Below are 21371 nucleotides of genomic sequence, written 5' to 3'. Positions count from 1 at the left end.
TCCAAATCTTACTACATTAATAAACGTTCAGAGATCTCCCGAACTGCATCCTCCATTAGTACTGTACATTCTAACAGCCCCTAGGAAAAGTGCACATGTCAGAGTGGAAACTTGTATTACGCATGAAATTATGCGTCTTAGATATGAGGCTGCTGTTGTCGCACTTTAGTTATCCTCTGGTTTTCTTTCTTCGATGATAAATGGGCATATCATGACTATACCATCTTTTATTTCTGTTCCTGCAATGTTGCAGAGTGTGTACTGTGACTGATTGACCCTGTACGTGGGATGAAATGTCACACTGGCCTTTTCAAAAAGATCTCTGCAGGACATTTTCCAGTAGCTGCTGTATGTGCTAAAAGGAACAAAGAGGCTGAAAGAGCCCTGAGCAAGCACTCCACCTAAAAACAACCAGTTATGGAAAGTAAACAGGCGTGTTATAATATGATTAATGAATGAAAAAATAGATTGGTTATTCATGTGGAACAAACAGCCAGATTATTGGAAAAGAAATAATAACAGTGACAGCAATGATGAGTACTGACAAAACATAACACATTTATTAAACAAAACACATTTATATTTATTTTGTGTGTGTATGTTTTTACCAATCACACACACACACATACACACACAAATAAAGAAACACATTTACACACAAAAGAACGCTTCAGATGTCACCAGATGGTGTGAAGTTCCCATGAATCTCTTTTCCAGGCTATGGAAAAGATTCTGAACAACTGGTTCCACCGCTAATTGTCTGGGAGGCCAAGAGTGACAATGCCAAGGCATAACAAATCAGACAGAAAATGCTGGCACACCACTGCTGGCGGTATTCCAGGCTTACACACAATAAGTCGACAGACCGTTCAACAATGTTTGGCTGAAGATGGACTCGAAGGATGTCGAAGGAGGCTGTATTGTGGGTCAATGTTGTCTAAATGGTGAATTTCTGGTGCTGATGGACAGATTTTTTTATTTGAAATTGAACTTAATTTATTTGACTAACATAAGAAATTGATATGTACAACATATCTTTAGTCTATTATCTAGAAGTTGAATCATGTCCCCTTGACTTTCTTCTTAGATAGATATGCTTCACTACTAGTAGCTTCTTAAGTCTGAGGGAGTTGGTAAGTTCCGCGTGTTTCTATCCTCCGGGGTCATTTTCAAACAGGTCTATCCCTGTCTGAAAATGCTCATTAGGTGAACAATGGAAAAGATGAGGGTAGGCGGGAGAGTCATTAGATAATAAGTGAGGGAGAGAGAGATTAGGGAGAGTCGTTAAGATGATCTATCCTTTCTCTCCAAGACATTGGACATTATTGTCTGCAAATGTCTGTCGTTTGTCCTTCAGGTGAAGGTACATTGCTGACTATGGTCCTGAAATGGCACATCCTCCTATGTAGATGTTTTGTCTTCCCAGGTTATTGCTCTGAACATCCTTCACTGCACCACACATACACATATCTTAGTGGGGTTGACGTGAACTGGTATGTAGTGTTTTTCAAAAATCCTTTTTTGCTTCTCCGACACTCCAGCCACACACAGGATAATAAAGTTACTCTGTTGGGGCTGGGTCTCAGCTCTCTTGGTCATCCTTCTGTTAAACCTGGAAGCAATTTCGTTAAAAGCCTACTTAGGATATCCGCAGGCCTTGATCGTTGTGTTCTTTCTTTTTAGCTTCAGTGGATGTGGAGATGTTTTCAAACCGCAAGCATTGCTCTGTGTGTGGCTTTTCTGTAGATTTTCATTTTTCCATAAGTTTCTTATCAGTCCATATAAGAACTGCACAGTCCAGGAAGGCCTTGCTGTCAATTGATATTAGTGTTAATTGAACTGTGAAGGCCAATACTTTAATCTTCATCTTTACATCTATATATCTGAACCAATGGGTCCGTGCAGTCTCGGAAAGGAGCTGAGTGCTTTCTTCTCCACTTCCTGCTTGGCGGATCCATTTACATGTCACATCTGCAAGTAAGGTAGGTGGTGTTGAGACGTGGGTACAAGAGAGATCTGGTACGGGTTGAGACTGCTTCTAGTTCTGAAGGTGCCGTCCTCTTCCAGCCTCCTCCTAACATCAGTGATGCAGATGCTGCTGAAGAGTGATTTAACATGACTTCATCGGCATCCAGTTTTAGTTCTCTGACCTTTAATCCATTAGGATAGTTTATAAATAAATACATTTTAAAAATCGCTATGAATTACATATTTACACCTTTAAAGTATTAAATTACGTTGATTAAAGTAAAAAAACAGGAACAAATGTTTTAGTGCAAAATGCCTAAAGATATAATTTGAACATTGGCTGTTTATGCAACAACATCAGCAGCCACCTCATTTCCCCCCCCATCTGTTCCAACTACTCAGCATTCAGCATCAACTGTATACTAATTACCAGTCTGATCATCTGTTATCATCAAGGTTGCGTGCTGAGCCAACTTCCGTTCACTTTACTGACGTATGACTGTACGACGAGACATTCCAGCTGCCATATATACCTAAATTCGCAGACGACACAGCATTAGTGGGACGCATCACTGACAATGATAAATACTATTACAGAAAAGAGGTGGAACAACTGGTACAGTGGTGTAGAGAAAATAACCTCTGCATCAATGTAAAAAAGACTAAAGAGATGGTGGTGGACTTCAGAAAGGACAAGCGAACTCCTCTCCCCCTACATATTGATGAAGCTGCTGTGGAAGTGGTCTCCAGCTTTAAGTATCTAGGCGTCCATATAGCTAAGGACTTAACTTGGAGCGTCAACACCTCGGGCCTGATTAAAAAGGCCCACCGGCGACTCTACTTCCTCAGGAAGCTAAAACAAGCTAGGCTTGGGGGCCTGGTTCTGAAAAGTTTCTATGGAGGAGCTGTAGAAAGTATCATCAGGTCCTACATCACTGTGTGAATAGCACCACAGCTGAGGGGAAAGCCCTGCAGAGGGTTGTTAAGGCTGCACAGAGGACAGTGGGGAGCAGGCTCCCCTCTATTACTGAACTGTACACTGCAAGATACAGAGGAAGAGCCCTCCGCATTATTAAGGACTCCACACACCCTGCATATGCTCTATTGCAACCCCTTCCCTCAGGCAGAAGGCTGAGAAGCCTTTAGTGCAAGACCACCAGGCCTTAAAAACAGCTTCTACCCTGAGGCAATTAGACTGCTAAACTCTAGCCATGCTCTGTAGGTCCTCTCCCATCAAACACAAACTGCGAACAATGGATAGTATTTTAATTACAATATAGCTCTATATTTTTTGTGTAATATATAGCCCTATAAGTCCAAAATGTACAATACAGTTTTTAAAAATGTGCAATATACTATGTATAGTTTACGTCTTAATTCTTGCATAATATATCTGACTGCTCTTATTTATATTCATGTATATACATACAGTATATACATCCTTATATTTATATTACTCTATATGGCTATCTACATTATCTATGTGGCTTAAACGGGACCTGGGTCCTAATTTCGCACCATAACATGGAAGTGTGCTGGTATGACAATAAAGAATCCTTGAACCTTTGGCTGGAGAACTGATCCTCTACATTAGAATACAAGGATGTGTAGTTTAGGATTTGACTCTTTTAAAGAAAAATATAAAGAAATGAGGTGGGGGCTCAAGACTTTTTTTTACAGTACTGTATTTGACCAAAAGCTGTGTGTACACTGAATGTAAATAATTTAATAGTATTTGGGAGCTTGTGTCGATGCAGCCAAAACTGTTTCAGCATTTGCAGTCAAATACATATAATATATAAACAAAAAACATATACACAACAGTAATGATAATGATGCCTGTACTAAAACTGGATTTATGAATTGTGACATTTAAAAATAAATAAATAAAATACACTGACTCTGACACACCGAATATGTTGTGTGAGTCATCCAAAGCCCGACATTTACACGCCTCGGTCTGACTCACATGGAGAGGAAAAGGCAAAAAGTGTCTGAGTACAAAATGTGATTTAACACATTCTCGTAAAGACAAACAGCTTCCTTCTAAATGAATCATTGGATGTTCAGATTACAATGAGAAGTTTAACTATTAACAACTCAATTAATATTATAATTAGTATTGGAATTAAGTGATATTCAAACCATCATCATCATCATCATACTCCATACAGCACCTCAGCTGTAATCAGCTTCTCTCTGCACTCATTTACAACTTGCTCATGCTTAAGTTGCTCAAGATTCATTGTTTTGACTTTAACGGTCATGCACGAGTGTTTCCTTTTAAGGTTTTAAGGTTTCTTCCTCATGTCGTCTTTTTTCCATGTCAAGCTTTTCCTTGTCACCTTGGACTTCCGATCAGTAACCCAGCAACCCACAGCCTTACTCATTTCAGCCACCACTGCCCAGAGTGACATGAAACACACTCAAGTCGCTTTGGAAAAGGGTGCTCGCCAAACACTGAGTTGAGTCTTCCGGGGCACCGTTTAAAAAAAAAAATTTATATATTATATATATATATATATATATATATATATATATATATATATATACACACACAAAACTCACTTTACCTCATGTACAGTAAAATGTACTCCTGCTTGTATTGGAATACATGCTGTAATTAGTAATGAAAATAACACCAGATTTGTTTGCTGCATTTATCCATCGCCCATGGTGGGTATATTAAAAAAGAAATAAATAAAAACATGTTATGGGGAATGCAAGTCTCATTCATTTCTAAGTAGTTAATACTAAATAATATTTGAAACAGCTGATGAGCTCATACTCTATTGAGGCTCATTGTGATAAGATCACATTTCCTGTTTACTTTGGAAAGTTTTAATAGAATTTTTAAACAATCCCATAAGCTGATGCCTATATTATACTATGTTATATTATATCATAATATATGAAGCATGTCACATTTTCTCCTAAAATTATATATATTTTTTAAACGTTTCTATACGTTTTTTTTTTTTTTTGCTTAACCTTGTTTGATTAAAAAGTAATTGGTGGTTTTGACAGTTCTGTGTGGAATAAATACATCTTATTCATTCTATCATTGTCTTACTTGCCCTTTACATGAAAATTATCATCAACCAAAAGTCTTATTTTGTGAGCGAAAATCGTCCTCTTGCCAACATGCCTAAAAAATATTCTAAGGGAAACGCTGCTGACCCAAGTAGATAAAATTGTCATATGACCTTTACAATTCCAACATGGTGAAAACGACCTTTAAGCAGTCTTCATTTCAAATCCAATGTGGTGGTGTACTGAGGCAAAAATACAAAAACTGTTCAAATACTAATTGACCTGACTGTGGACATAGCTAAGAGAAAGTCTTTCACACAGGCATGAAAAAACATTAGCTCATAAAACATGCCCAAGCTACTCACGACCTGTCTGCCACCTTTCATTTAAGTACCTGTTTTTTTTTCCTCCTCCCTCTCACCACTGTTTAAATACTCACTCACTCCCTCCCTCCCTCCCTCAGGATGGCAGTGGATTCAGACAGTACTTGGTGTGAAGAGGGAATACATCCTAGATGTGATGGATGTCCATTGCGGTTTTTATAATATGACAATTTGGTGTTTGGGAATTTTTCTATGTCTTATAAAAAAATAGTGAATTAGAGAATGTGAAGCTATCCTTTAATCCCCCCCCCCAAGACATTCAGATAGGGCTTCAGTGTGCCTAGTCAAATTAACCTTTGAAGAGGGGGGGGGGGGGGGGGGTGACTGGAACTGTCCTTTTTTCATTATTGTATTGGTTGGGGCCAAGTAGATGTTTCCCCCTGCTGTGACCTCATAAAAGAAGACACCCTCTCTAAGCTTGCTGCTCAGCTCTGCTGTTCTCTTTAAGGGTGTGGCTCAGCAGTAGCTCTTTTACATAGACACTGACACAGTGAGAGCGAAAAAAGAGTGAAGCAGAAGGAGTTTGAGGGATGAGAATAATGCATTACCAGCTGGAGACCCACTGAGGAACCTCTGAGATCCATGTCAAAACAATGCTCAGTGTTCTCTGCCTACATAATTTCATGGGAAAGCTTGACGCAAAAGCCTCTCTGATCACAGAGATAGAAATCTTATTTTGCTGACTCCTTTCTTCAGAAGTCACGATGCCCGTATAAGAACAGATCTCCAACGTCATGCCTGAGTGATACATCTCAAATACGCTCCTGGAGCAGCAGCACCATATCTGCCTGAGCAATCAAAGAGCCTGTTTCCTGTCCGAAACATGCCCGAAATGTTCACATGTTCAAAAGAAGGTGTAGTTTTTAGAGGACACAAAAGGAGACTGGCTGAAGAGAAGTCATACTGTAGTTAGAAATCTCGGGTTATGAAGTACAACATAAAACATCTGGCTGTTTTAACCTATAACGAAGTGGAAAATAATAATAATATGTACTGTGATTCAAATAATTAGCCCAGGTTTCAGTTAGGAACTTTTGGATTCAGAAAAGATTAGGAAATATACACAGATTTAAACTGACCATAGGAAGCAAACACAAGGCCAGTGTAAAGTACCTTCCTGTAATTAGTAATTGTTTTTTAAAGGAAGTGAGCAATATTGTCGAAATGAAGGATCAGTGAGTGAGTCAGGTGAGAGACGGTGTGTAATTTGCAGGTGTGAACTTGGCCAAAGTCCAACTCTGATTTATTTATTTTTTTAATCTGTGAATATAAGATGCAGGCTATTTTATTCCTTGGAAAGTTTCGCCCCTTTCAGCCCTATCCAGATGTTTAATGTCAACTCTGTCTAGCATGTATGAATAACATGTCGTAACAAGATGAACATGAACACAAAATAAACACCAGTCAGAACTCTACTGATGATGAGTCCCACCTGAGACATGTCCTGTGTCTAACAAATGATCACACCTGTGACATTACTATTGCACTGCATAAGAGTCAGAACTCTACTGATGATGAGTCCCACCTGAGACATGTCCTGTGTCTAACAAATGATCACACCTGTGACATTACTATTGCACTGCATAAGAGTATAAGATTTATATGAAAGTGTTAATTTAGGCTTAATGGTCAGAAGCAACAGATTTGAGCTGAACAGTTTCCCAGGTCAGTATATTAGATGAGTGTGAATTTAGCAGCAGGACACAGGGATGGGAAGGAACTCACCAGTTTCTGAAGTGAGCTTTCATCCAGACTGGAGTAGCTCTGCTCAGTCATTGTGAGCTTCCACACCAGATCTCTGTCCTTGGGGAAATAAAACACCTTCTGCAGCTTCTCAGGAGAGTCTTACACACACTTCCAGCTCTATATGACTGAGTGCAGGTGAGAAATGCTCATACAAGAGGACAAAAGCAGACAATCCGACATGCTGCACGTCTGTCCAGCGGTAACACCCCTCTGGCGTGTTATTTGTGTTGCAGTGTGAATAAGCTCATTCAGTCCACACACACACACACACACACACACACACCTGCTGAAGTCTTGCGCCCTAAATAAACGCGTCCAATGATTTTTATAGATGTTCTTTAAAAAAAAAAAAAAAAGACGTGTTTATCGAGTCCAGGCGCTGACCGTTAACACATAAAGTGATAATAAAAGTTATAAAGCTTAATCCAGGCTCTGGAGCGCGCGCGCTCTCTCTCTCTCTTTACTCGGTCGCTCTAAACCAACTGATTCTGTCCTTGTTCCACGTGAATAATTAAATAAAAGCCACGCCCCCAGCGCTCTCTCTCAGCCTATAGGAAGGCGAGGAGCAGAAGTCGTTCACTCTTTGAATTTTTAGCGGGTGGCTAAGCGGCGGTCGCGCCTGGCGCCCCCTGTTGTTAGAGCACTGAAACACGGTAGAACTGAGTTCATGGCGCGGATTTTTTTTCCTTTGGTTTCTTTCTTTCTTTCTTTCTTTGGTTACTTTACCTGTAGATACAATTATTTTGCAGTAAAAAGATATTAGTGACATCCATTTTTAAAACAAACCAGAATAACACGATAGCATCCAGAAAGTATTCACAGCGCTTGTGTATGTTACAGTCTTATTCCAAAATTGAATAAATTCATTATTTTCCTCAAAACTCAACAAACGATGCCGCATAATGACAACACGAAATACGTTTGCTTTAAATGTTGGTCATTTATTAAAAATAAAAGAAATCAATTGGACATAAGTATTCAGCTTTGGCACCAATAACATCCTCAAGTCTTTTTGAGGACGATGCTACGATCTTAAAACACCTATTTGGGCAGTTTCACACATTCTTCATTGCATGACCTCTCAAGCTCCATCAGGTTGGATGGGGAGTGTCATTTTTTATTTTTCAGATCTGTCCAAGGATGTTTAATCGAGTTCAAGTCTGCCCTCTGGCTAGGCCACTCAAGGACATTCAGAGAGTTGTCCCTTAGCCACTCCTTTGTTTTCTTGGCTGTGTGCTTAGGGTCATCATGTGGTTGACTTTTATTGAGGAGTGGCTTCTGTCTAGCCACTCTATAATAAAGGCCTGATTGGTGGAGTGCTGCTGAGATGGTTGTTCTTCTGGAAGGTTCGCCTCTCTCCACAGAGAAAGGTTGGAGCTCTAACAGAGTGACCATCTGGTTCTTGGTCACCTCCTGGACTAAGGCCCTTCTCTCCCGATCGCTCAGTTTGGCCGGGCGGCCCGCTCTAGGAAGACTCCTGGTGGTACCAAACTTCTTCCATTTTCGGATAATGGAGGCCACTGTGCTCATTGGAACCTTCAATGCTGCAGAAATTTTTCTGTACCCTTCCCCAGATCTATGCCTCGATACAATCCTGTCTCGGAGATCTACAGGCAACTCCTTGGACTTCATGTCTCATGACATGTACTGTTAACTGTGGGACCTTATATAGACTGGTGTGTGCCTTCCTAAATCATGTCCAATCAACTGAATTAACCACAGGTGGACTCCAATCAAGTTATAGAAACATCTTAAGGATGATCAGTGGAAACAGGATGCACCTGAGCTTGATTTTGTGTGTCATGGCAAGGGCTGTGAATACTTATGTGCATGTGATTTTTGTGATTTTTTTTTATTTTTAATAGATTTGCAAAGAATAAAATACCAGATTTGTTTGTAAAATTTTGAGGAAAATAATGAATTTAATTCATTTTGAGACAAGACTGTAACATAACAAAAATGTGGAAAAATTTAGGTTTTCTGAATACTTTCTGGACGCACTGTACAAGTGCTCATGACTCCACCACTCAGGACATATCATACATTTAATTATCTAGGTTGCACAGTGGTTTAGTGGTTTGCAATTGCTGTCGTCGTGAACCCGTAGTGTGTGTGCCCTGCGTTGGATTAGTGCGCGCCTTGTGCCCTGTCTGTGAGCTGGATGGAAAGATAGTGTAAGGTTGAACAAAAAGATAGAATCGGTTTACTGCAACAAAAGAAAAATTGCGGGGGAAAAAATAGGGATGTGCAATAAAACATTTACGTGTTACAATAAAATTAAAATAATAATTATATACAGTGGTGTGAAAAACTATTTGCCCCCTTCCTGATTTCTTATTCTTTTGCATGTTTGTCACACAAAATGTTTCTGATCATCAAACACATTTAACTATTAGTCAAAGATAACACAAGTAAACACAAAATGCAGTTTTTAAATGATGGTTTTTATTATTTAGGGAGAAAAAAAATCCAAACCTACATTGGCCCTGTGTGAAAAAGTAATTGCCCCCTGAACCTAATAACTGGTTGGGCCACCCTTAGCAGCAATAACTGCAATCAAGCTTTTGTGATAACTTGCAACGAGTCTTTTACAGCGCTCTGGAGGAATTTTGGCCCACTCATCTTTGCAGAATTGTTGTAATTCAGCTTTATTTGAGGGTTTTCTAGCATGAACCGCCTTTTTAAGGTCATGCCACAACATCTCAATAGGATTCAGGTCAGGACTTTGACTAGGCCACTCCAAAGCCTTCATTTTGTTTTTCTTCAGCCATTCAGAGGTGGATTTGCTGGTGTGTTTTGGGTCATTGTCCTGCTGCAGCACCCAAGATCGCTTCAGCTTGAGTTGACGAACAGATGGCCGGACATTCTCCTTCAGGATTTTTTGGTAGACAGTAGAATTCATGGTTCCATCCATCACAGCAAGCCTTCCAGGTCCTGAAGCAGCAAAACAACCCCAGACCATCACACTACCACCACCATATTTTACTGTTGGTATGATGTTCTTTTTCTGAAATGCTGTGTTACTTTTACGCCAGGTGTAACGGGACATGCACCTTCCAAAAAGTTCAACTTTTGTCTCGTCGGTCCACAAGGTATTTTCCCAAAAGTCTTGGCAATCATTGAGATGTTTTTTAGCAAAATTGAGACAAGCCTTAATGTTCTTTTTGCGTAAAAGTGGTTTGCGCCTTGGAAATCTGCCATGCAGGCCGTTTTTGCCCAGTCTCTTTCTTATGGTGGAGTCGTGAACACTGACCTTAATTGAGGCAAGTGAGGCCTGCAGTTCTTTAGTTGTTGTCCTGGGGTCTTTTGTGGCCTCTCAGATGAGTTGTCTCTGCGCTCTTGGGGTAATTTTGGTCGGCCGGCCACTCCTGGGAAGGTTCACCACTGTTCCATGTTTTTGCCATTTGTGGATAATGGCTCGCACTGTGGTTCGCTGAAGTCCCAAAGCTTTGGAAATGGCTTTATAACCTTTACCAGACTGATAGATCTCAATTACTTTTGTTCTCATTTGTTCCTGAATTTCTTTGGATCTTGGCATGATGTCTAGCTTTTGAGGTGCTTTTGGTCTACTTCTCTGTGTCAGGTAGCTCCTATTTAAGTGATTTCTTGATTGAAACAGGTGTGGCAGTAATCAGGCCTGGGGGTGACTACATAAATTGAACTCAGGTGTGATAAACCACAGTTAAGTTATTTTTTAACAAGGGGGCAATCACTTTTTCACACAGGGCCATGTAGATTTGGATTTTTTTTTCTCCCTTAATAACGTAAACCTTCATTTAAAAACTGCATTTTTGCATAGTTTTTCACACCACTGTATATATATATATACTGTATATATATATATATATATATATATATATATATATATATCTGTATACACACACACACACACAATAGATGTGCCCTAGGTTTTACTAGAGGGTACGCGCAGCCCCACCCTCGGCTATATGGTAAAGTGGCCTTTTGGCAAACTCCAGGCAGCTGCCTTGTGCCTTTTCTAAGGAATGGCTTCCAACTGGCAACTCTCTCTGGTTCTCCTCTCTCCACAGAGGACCTCTGGAGCCCTAACAGAGTGACCATCGGGTTCTTGGTCACCTCCCTGACTAAGGCCCTTCTCCCCCGAATCCTCAGTTTAGATGGCGGGCCAGCTCTAGGAAGAGTCCTGTTGGTTTCGAACTTCTTCTACTGACGGATGATGGAGGACACTGTGCTCATTGGGACCTTCAAAGCAGCAGAAATTTTTCTGTAACCTTCCCCAGATTTGTGCCTCAAGACAATCTAGGGTCTACAAACAATTTTTTTAACTCTTTCATGCTTGGTTTGTGCTCTGACATGAACTGTCAACTGTGGGACCTTATATAGACAGGTGTACGCCTTTCCAAATCATGTCCAATCAACTGAATTTACCACAGGTGGACTCCAATTAAGCTACAGAAACATCTCAAGGATGATCAGGGGAAACAGGATGCGCCTGAGCTCAATTTTAAGCTTCATGGCAAAGGCTGTGAATACTTATGTACATGGACTTTATCATTATGGGGTGTTGTGTGTAGAATTCTGAGGAGAAATAAATTTAATTCATTCTAGAATAAGGCTGTGACATATCAAAATGTGGAAAAAGTGATGCGCTGTAAATACTTTCCGGATGCACTGTATACACTGTGGACAATTTGGAAACAGCAATAAACTTGCATTGCATGTCTTTGGACTGTGGGGGACACTGGCATACAGTACCTGGGGGAAATACACACAGTTTGAGGACCTGGTGGGGGAAAACTGCAAACTCCACAAATAGATCAGACACGAACCACCAGCCTCAGAGGTGTGAGGAGATGCTGTAGCATTAGAATTCACCTGTACTGGAACTCAAAGGCTCAAAACTGTTCCAGCATGACTATTCCACTGTGCAGAGGGCTAGCTCCATGTAAATATGATGTGTCAAGTTTCTTGTACAGAGCTCTGAACTCATACACACTGGACATGTCTGGACTGAACTGGAATGCTAACTGATAACAAGGTCTCCTTGTCCAACATCAGTGTCTGACCACACTAATGCACTTCTAATCCACACAGACACACTCCAAAATCTAGTGGAAAACCTACCCAGAGGAGTGGAGGTTATAATAACAGCAATGGGATCCTCTATCTGATACATTAACTTTTGGCCAGTTTATATGCATACTGGGGTTTATGGAATATACATATGCAGGTCTATTGCATACTGTTGATGTCTCTTCAGTACGATTTTTGTTATACACATTCTTTAGTAAAAATGAAATAGAAAAAAGGAACACACCAGATTATATCAAATGTTAAGTTTATTTAGAATTTAAGCAAAGTATCTGAAAACAACAAATTCCCAAGTTACCCCACTAGCTGATCTTGATCCTAAGATGGCCTATTTCAACAAATAACACTGAAAAAGTAAATGAAACCCAACATATCATGTGTGACCTTAGCATTCGGAGGTTCTCGCTGGGCTAACATCTAAAGTCACAACACACTAATGAAAATACAATTTGTGACAATCTCCCGCCCAGCTGTAACATTTTCTAAACTGATTACATTGCGTACAAAACAGGTACAAACTATCCCGCTGCCCAATTTTACATTCAAATAGTTTAGTCTGCACTTAATCTCCTAGCTAAGTGGTAATCCTAAGTTCTCAGTGGCTGTTTAAGAGGAAAGAAAAATACTTGTGACATCCATGTGTATGGAAAACATTTTCAAAGGAATGGCAATCAGTAAATGCACAGGATGATGGATTATCTACCAAATAAATAGAATATTTCACATTGTTTTCACTTAGCTCATAAGGTCACCTTCCTGTTTCCACATGCACAGCATCACATGATGATAATAAGATAAATAGCAGGATTGACGGCTGTGGTCAGAGGTAAGCCTCCACACAACGCAAACTTTGGTATTTTTGATCAAGCCCCAGCTGTCATGAGTTCATCAGCCATCTGCTTTCAGTGCAATTTCACAGTGGAATTAAGGAACATTAAAACAACATCTGTTCGCATGCTCCATGAATAGTTGGAAAAGTCAGTAAATTTTACTTTGTTGTCTCTTTGTTGCTACTTGATTTGCTAGGAGACTGGCTTTTGCGTCATGCACCTAATTCCTTCACTCGTTTTTCCAAATAGAGAATGCATGTAATAGACGTGTGAACTGTAGCTTTGAAGCGGTTTGACATTTAAATAAAAAAAATCGGCATTAAGTAATTTTTGTGTGCATTTCTTTAATTAAATTTTTAAACAGCTTATCAACATTGTCCAAATAAACTTATATGAGTTGCATAGGTATTGATTGTTTATTCCACATCTATAGAGCGCCATTAACCCTCACCAATCACTTTGGATTCAAAGCAGACAAATCTGCCTTACATCCTCCAACATTAGCAGACATGAGTGGTTAGATCTGTTTTTGCCTTAGAGCTTCTTTAAGCATCTTAGCATCAACACCAGCTTGTTATATTGGTATACGTAGGATTATTCTATAGTCATAAAGTATATCAGTCATCTTTTATTCTCCAGTACCACGCAGCTTTAACCTTATGTATATAATAAAGTGCTTCAATAAAATAACTGTGACATTAGCTATATATTTATATATACATGTCAATCTTTCAGGTTGTTCAGTTTGGACTGGATAGACAAATATTTGTACAGACTGCATAATCATCCTACAAGCTGTTAACAATACAAGAAAAAAAATAACATCCGGGTGACACTACAATGAAAGTAACACATGAATAATAAATCAATATGGCACGATAGCTCAGATTCTGTGATCTCTTTTATATATGTACAACGATTGATTCCTCATAGGTTATAACCCCCATAACTGCCTAATCACATACCGTATATTTAACTTCATTGACCAATGATTACACGATTTTATATTTTTCTATAGTACACTGTCTGGCAAAAAAACTATACTCCTACTGTATGTTTAATTCGACTGTTTTTAGCTTTGATTCTGGTGCACAATATATTGGCCAGCTTATGTGTGAAAATGATTCCTCATGCTCCCACTCTTTTACAATTTGAATCATAGAATATGACTGTACCATCAAGGGAGAAAAGCTCCATAGATGTGACAACGTGGTAATTCAGTGCATTCAGGTCATCAGCTGACATCATTTTATTGCCACATACAGTAGCATTGCTGAGCCTAGACCCGAGCAGATAAAGCAACCCCAGATCATAACACTGCCTCCAGAGGCTTGTACTATGCATGATGGGTGCAATAGATGGAATAGAATCAATCTGGACTTTATACTCCCGAACAAACTGGAGCCTTTTTCTCTAATGAGTCTCACTAACAAGTGGTTTTCTTATGGACACACAGCTGTTGATCCCAACCCTGTGAGTTCTCATCACATTATGTGTGTGTGGAAATGCGCTTGCTTCTCTATTTAACAAAGCTGTGAGTAAAATTTTTATGATACTTCCCCATTTAAGCTCTTAAGCGATCTTTAATCATGATCATTCATGTTTTTTTTCTGTACAGCACTATCCTTTTAGGTTTTCATAATAGACAGATTTTACTGTCTGCCACTACTTTAGATTTTAATTCCAGTAACTGTAATATTTTCTTTGTTTGATGCAAGACAATAAAATGGCTTTTTTTCCAGACAGTGTATATGAAGTCTCTTGAAATTCTTCATATTTAACGAAGTTGCCCAGAATGTAGCCATGCAGTATATTTACAAGGATTAAGTTTTATGTTATTACGCTACCAGTCGAAAGTTTGGACAAACCTATAACTTGTCTTTCCTGATTTTATTTCTATCTACATTGTAATACAATGTTGAAGGCATCCAAAATATGCAATAATCTCTGTTGAACAGATGATATTTAGATGTGTCTTTTACTTTTGCTCTGTAAACCCTTCATAACAGCTCTAATCTGAAGTGCTGTTTGTTAATTGGTGATTTCTGAGGCTGGTAACTCTAAATGAACTTTTCCTTTGAGACAGAGGCAAGTTCTGGTCGTGCTTGTCTGAGAAGGTCTTCATGAGAGCCAGCTTCATCATGGTGCTTGATGGGTTTTGCAAATAGACTTGACAATTCCAATTCCCAAAAAATCCAATATTGTTCTAGAACGTTAAAGATAAATCCAAACTTGTTTCCAAACTTTAGACTGATACTGTCTTTAGACTGATACTGGATCTAATAAGGAGTCACATAAATGTCAGCAAAGGTGTAAGTGCAAAATTATATTTCATTAATAAATACTAATGTCAAAAATCAACTCATTTTACCAGAAAATGCAGTAATTTGCATTTTTTTTTTACTCATAAATGCATCATGAACTGAAATATTTGAATTGTAAATGTACTGTCCTTCATAGATAATACACAAAAGTAAACAAAAATATTCTGAAGTTGACAGCTCAGATTACTGGCACTGGTTCAGAGAGTCATTAAGTCCTGGACTGACTCTTGATTAAGAGACACCAATAATTTTAGCTCCTGTGTGCATTGCTGAATTAAAGTAGGATCGTCCAAACCCTGTGAGTTGTTATCTGCAACACTGACGAAGTCTAACATCTCTGACAATCTAGTGTTCTTGACTGAGGACTCTTTTATTTGTCTCCTTACCAGGTCCTTTGTCAGATTTATGGCACTTAGTACTATAACAGACGGTGGGTACTTGTTGAAAGCGTAGTCTGCCAGACTCAGCTCACAAACTTTGCCAACTAAACATTTATACCTCTTCATACTGAAGAGCTGCTCTTCAGCGGCTTTCCAGCTCCTGAATTTGTTTTCTTCATCTGGGATTTTTTCCTTTGTTCTAATCGCATATCTGGATAACTCATGACTGATGAAGTAGTCGAGGAAGAAGGCGAGAGTCGGTGCAGCCAAGCGGAAGTTGAGTCTAAGAAGAATGAGGCACTCGAGATTGCAGAGCTGCTCTCTAGAGAAAGCGTCACAGCAGAGGGAGAGCAGCTGCTTGATACGTGGGGAGCAAACTTCAACCTGAGGGATTCACAACACACACCAATAATAATTTTATTTATCGGTAATGTTCAAATGCACTTTTTATGTGACTAAGTAAAAGTCCCTGTGTATTCACTCACCAGAAAATTTGTAGCACTAACAAAATAAAATACACATGTATTTTATTGTATGGCATTAAATGCAAAATGTAAAAAATGCAAATCATTATAATAGTTTATGTTAATGCCATCTGTTTTGCTTTGTTACTGGGGACAGTCATCAACCCACTGCATTAGCTTTGAGGAGAAAGAAAATATTTACAGTACTATCATTAGCTCGCTGAGTCACACGCATGCACCAAGCCTTCAGCACAGCCTAGTGGCAGATGGCATATATAGCATTTCAGAATACATTCATTTGTTTGTTTGTTTGTTTTGCTTTACACACGTTGCAGAATCCCTGTGTAACCTAGGAAATAATCAGGCAAATATTTTGGTGTCTCTTTTTATCTTGGCCCATAGACCCACTGTAATACAGTGCATGCTGATAGAAAAAAGTAATCAACAACAGCAGCGGGTCGTTACAACTCTAGCAAAAAACTTCGTGATAAACAGCTAAATGCTATACTCTACTTTAATGTAAAGCCTGTGATTTAGTCAGGTTAAAAGAAGCCCGATGATCATCCTTCCTTAAAACTTACATGCTTGGTTGCGATCAGTAAAGACGTCACTCCGAGTAACTGGAAGCAATCTGCTGCCACTGATGTTGTGACCAAAAAACGATCCATGATGTTCACGGCCAAGCAGCAAGACTCGAATGAGAGCTTGAAGTGTTTATAAACGGCTAGGAGCCAGCTCACCAGTTTACAGCGTGCTTCAGCGGTTATCTGTAAAAGCATTTATATAACATTCACAGTTAGGTTTTTTATTTAGAAATGGTAAATAAAATAAAAACATCACAGCTCTTTCAAATAGTGTTGCTGTATAAGATTCAACAAGACAGTTTTCTTTCAGTTTTCTGGACTTATATCTACTGAATAAGAAGCCCCCAACGGGACAGGAAACAAAAAAAGTCTTTTTAAAAATGTAGAAGAAAAAAAAATCCTCTTACTGCAAAACCCTGAGTGACCCCTATACACTTGGTCTTTTAAACACAATTTGAAGTCTCAGCTTCATCCTTCTGGTTTCTAACCAATAATAGACAAGATCAATTTCTTGTGACCAATTACAATGCAGAAGAAGGATTTCTCAACCTCACACAGGCTTACTACCAGGATCTGGCTAACAGTTTTACTATCTTTCTTTTAATATTTAAATAATAACTATTTTTATCTATAAATCACTTGGTATCGGTCGTGGCCCGGGTTAACAACGACCGCCACTGCAGGGTGCCGGTGAAAATTGGGCTACTGTTGGTCGAAGAAGGAAAGGAGGACATGAACTTAGTTGGTGTGAGAGAAGAGGATGCAGAGGATAGGGTTAGATGGAGGCAGATGATTCACTGTGGGGCCCCCTGAAAGGGAACAGCCAAAAGACAAAGAAGAAGAAGAAGAATGAAGGGGCATTTGTGGCACAGTGGTACTGTAGGTTTCTTTCCTGCAATGCAGAAGGCCCGGCTTTAATTCCCACCCAATGCCCAAACCCCAGCCACTGGATGCAGGACAAGCATTCAGCATAAAACCTGTGCCAAGCTGTGTGATTGTCTGTTGTGGCAACCACTTGACGAGAGCAGCCAAAGGTACAACAAAATCTATAAATCCATTAATTCTACCTATAAATACGCCATATATGCTATAATTGTGGTTTGGAGTGACTGAGATTTAATAATTAAAAAAAATACTGTCCTAAACTGAGTCTGCATGATGACTTGCAGTCATGAGTGGTTAGCACTGTCGCCTTGCACCTCCAGGCTCCGGGCTCGATTCCCGGCCAGGTCCGATTCCTGACTCTGTGTGCATGTTCTCCCTGTGCTTGGTGGGTGTTCTCTGGGTACTCCGGTTTCCTCCCACAGTCCAAAGGCATGCAGATTAGACTAATTGATGTTCTCAAATTGCTCGTAGTGTGTGAATGACTGTGTGTATTTGTGTGTCCCCTGCGATGGATTGGCACCCTCTCCAGGGTGTACGCCGCCTCATGTCCTAAGCCTCTTGGGATATGCTCCAGGCCCCCGCGATACTGATTAAGTGGTATAGACGATAAGTGAGTAAATGAGAGTGCTAAATTGCTAAAAACTAAAAACATCCTGGTTCCATGTGCTGGGTTTCTAACCAAAGAAATGTGAGATAGAATTCTTCCAACCAATTATGACATAGCAGGCGGGATTTCTTAACCTCACACAGTGGCTTGCTTAAAGTTTTTTTATTATTATTTTCATTATTATTATTATTATTATTATTATTATTTTGAAATTTACTTTACAATGAAAGAAACAAAGTATTTGTCTAACAATGATCCTTCTTGAACTTACCTGCATAGACTCTCATCAAACTCATGTTGTGTGAGACTCAAAGGTTGTTTTTTTCTTCAATGTACTTTTTCCTCCTATTATGGTTCTTTTGTACTTTTCTCCTTGTGTCTTAAGTGGCTCAATATGGTTGAGAGTTTTGTAAGCAGTAACTGTACTACCAGACCAAGAAAAAAACAGAAAAAGCCCCACATGTGAACATGGGGAGAATCTGTAGTGAAACAAACTATCACCAAAACCCTGAGTCAGAGCTGTGACTCTGGAGTTCTGAGGTGGCATTGCGTCCAGCTGCCCCGGCGTGGCAATGGCGGCATATACTTATAGGAAAAAAAATTAATGAAAGGGTGGTATGAGTGAGCAGATTTACTGTTAGCACTGTTGATCATTTTCTAGTATCAGCAACAAGTGTTTTATTTCAACATTCATTTGCCATACCATTCATCTTGTGTAGGTTCTTGAGGAGGGCCTGGAGCCTAGTCAAGAAAACCTGGGGCACAAGGGATTACACAGAAACACACACACATCCAGTGGGCACCAATCAGAGTACAGTGATTGCCTCTGGCCTGTTGGAGTAACCTGGAGTACCCTAAAGCACCTATGAGTACCCATAAAGCACAAGGAGAACATGCAAACTTTACTCAGAGGTGAGATTCGAATCACCGACCCTAAAAGTTAAAGGCTGCAATCATTCATTCATTAATCTTCTATAACACTCCACACTTCTTCCACTGGAATAGACTTCCACTCCACAGGGACTGGAGTCTATTCCAGGAGCCTTTTTGTACACCCTGGCGGGTTACACCCTGAGGAGTGTGCAGTTTGGGAATGGCAATTAACCTGTACTGCATGTCTTTGGACTGTGGGAGAAATCCGGAAGAGACCACATAGCATGGGAAGAACATGCAAGCTCCATGCCCACAGACAAGAGTAAGATTCGAACCCCCAACCCTGTAGATGTGAGGCAATACTGCCAACCACTATGCCACTGATCCCCTGCTTCAATTACCTTTTATTAAATAACAATACAGCATGATTGTAGTTTAGGTCTGTTTAATAATTAACTATTACTGTTGTTATCTTAGTAAATATGCGTTATTTGTGTAGTGATGTCTGATCCTGATCTGATCCTGGCCCTGGTCTATTTGATGGGTCAGAATAAAATGGTACTTTAACATCCTGAGTGACTGTATAATTAAAAAAAACTTTTCTACGAGGAAGTTTTTTTTAATAAATTCTCTCCCGTGTGTACCTGTGGCTGTCGTGCCAGACAGTCTCGAGTGAGGAAGTGCTGCTGCTTGTGGCTCTGGGTGATGAAGCAGCTCTCGTCGCTGTGTGTCGGTGTGTCGCGCGCGCTCTCTGCCCACGGCCGGGTAACGTGCTGCTGACACGGAGAAGGGCTCTGGAGCTCCTCTTCAAAGCCCGAGTCACTCATAGCCGACATGCTCACTCTGACCTTCGCTCCACTGTCTCAGCCCTCTGAGTTTCTCCCAAACTGAAAGCATCACTTTGTTGGAGCGCGTGACGTGAGATTTCCCGGGTACCTTAGCGCGCATTTCCTCCTCGTGCACGCGTTGCCGTGGCAACTCACCTTAGGGAGCGCCGTAGCGTCCCATATGGTCGCGACAGGAGAAGCTTATTGGCTGTGCTGCAAATAAAGCATATAGTGCACTAGGTAGTGTGCAGTGGATGCTGTTTTACACGTGATGGAGTGCGCTTATACAGGGAGCGGGCAAATAAGTGGGATGTAACCTAACAACGCCGTTTTCATTACTATATACGCTGAAGCTACAGTTAATCAGGTAGCCTAGCCTACATAGCCAATTCACTGTACTGTATATGAACACACACACACACACACACACATACACACTTTCTTTTACAGTAGCTCTTTTGTGTCGTCATTGTATTTTGTGTCGATTTATTAGCGTGTATGGTCAACATCTTTTAATAGTTTAGTTTTAGAGTTGAATGTTTTTCATCTTTGATTCATTCATGTGTTTTTTATCTATGTTTAATTAGACCCTTCTTTTTATATCTCAATAGATTATTAAACACTAAACTAAACTATTGAAAGATAATGACTATATATGGTAATACATACACACAAAATAAAATTACAAATATGTGTGTGCGTGTGTGTTGATATATTAGCATATATTGTCAATATCCTTAAATAGGTTAGTTTAGTTTAATTTAGTTTAGTTCAGTGTTTTCTCATCCTTGTTTCATCCATGTGCTTTGAGGTTTAATTAGCCAATTCATTTGATATGTCAACAGTTTATTGTGTAAGAATAACACAAACCCTCTATAATAATTAAAAAACAACACAAAGCTTTCCATTGTTTAGATTTATTTTATTTGTTGTGTTTCACTTATTCATAATTCTCTTGTTAAGCTTTTAAGAATCTCCTTAATTTCATTGACTAATTAAGTAAAGTAATGCTTTTATTCTGTTATAACAACAAATCCCCCCCAATGTTTTTTTTTTATTTCCTACTAGTAAATACTACTAAATTTAAGTTTTAGTAAATATCGTTAATAGGAAAGGAGTTTTTAGAAATAGTTAAAAGGTTAAAGCTAAAAATAAGCAGATCAGCTTTAATGTAATTAGTGATATTATTATTTTAGTTTGAAGCCCATGTACATGTTTGACTGTCCTTCTGTATGGCAGAACTCTCTGCCTAATTTATTACAACAAAGAAATACAATTTTGTAAGGTTAAGTACTGTACCTTACACCTTGTTTATGCTAATTGTTTAAGCCAAATACACTCCCTGTTCGATAATCGGAGAGTGAACCACAGAAAAGAAATCTAAAAAAGCAATATTA

The 21371-nt window shown here is 39.4% G+C and overlaps 2 protein-coding genes across 9 annotated transcripts in view; both read right to left on the bottom strand.

Annotated features, from left to right (window-relative positions):
• Positions 1-7426, bottom strand: part of smtnb (smoothelin b) — a 54721-nt gene extending 47295 nt beyond the window's left edge. For 4 of the 8 annotated variants that reach the window (XM_053480623.1, XM_053480629.1, XM_053480624.1 and 1 more), the window contains exon 1: positions 7110-7425. In XM_053480623.1, the coding sequence (XP_053336598.1) occupies positions 7110-7160 (51 nt within the window). In that variant the 5' untranslated portion in view covers positions 7161-7425. Of the gene's footprint in view, positions 1-7109 lie in introns of all 8 variants that reach the window. The other 4 variants (XM_053480625.1, XM_053480632.1, XM_053480628.1 and 1 more) reach the window with 2 other exon arrangements.
• An 8125-nt stretch (positions 7427-15551) lies between these two features.
• LOC128509874 (cyclin-O protein B) lies at positions 15552-20006 on the bottom strand. The gene is made up of 3 exons (XM_053481745.1): positions 19792-20006; positions 16780-16965; positions 15552-16118 (listed from the first exon to the last, which is right to left on the bottom strand). The coding sequence occupies exons 1-3, from the start codon at positions 19981-19983 to the stop codon at positions 15552-15554; spliced, it is 945 nt and encodes a 314-aa protein (XP_053337720.1). The 5' UTR covers positions 19984-20006.
• Between the last annotated feature and the right edge of the window lie 1365 nt (positions 20007-21371).

Source organism: Clarias gariepinus, chromosome 21 (assembly GCF_024256425.1).
Source record: "Clarias gariepinus isolate MV-2021 ecotype Netherlands chromosome 21, CGAR_prim_01v2, whole genome shotgun sequence".
Lineage (NCBI taxonomy): Eukaryota > Metazoa > Chordata > Actinopteri > Siluriformes > Clariidae > Clarias > Clarias gariepinus.
The sequence above is the reverse complement of the archived record's forward strand: the minus strand, read 5'-3'. Positions and strand labels throughout refer to the sequence as shown.

What these genes read in the sequence shown, in the direction of transcription:
- LOC128509874 (XM_053481745.1), bottom strand. Translation starts at nt 19,983, where the DNA reads ATGTCGGCTATGAGTGACTCGGGCTTTGAAGAGGAGCTCCAGAGCCCT. An exon ending in GTCTGGCACGACAGCCACAG is followed by an intron (nt 16,966 to 19,791) that starts GTACACACGGGA and finishes ATGCTTTTACAG; the next exon opens with ATAACCGCTGAAGCACGCTG. An exon ending in TACTGATCGCAACCAAGCAT is followed by an intron (nt 16,119 to 16,779) that starts GTAAGTTTTAAG and finishes TGAATCCCTCAG; the next exon opens with GTTGAAGTTTGCTCCCCACG.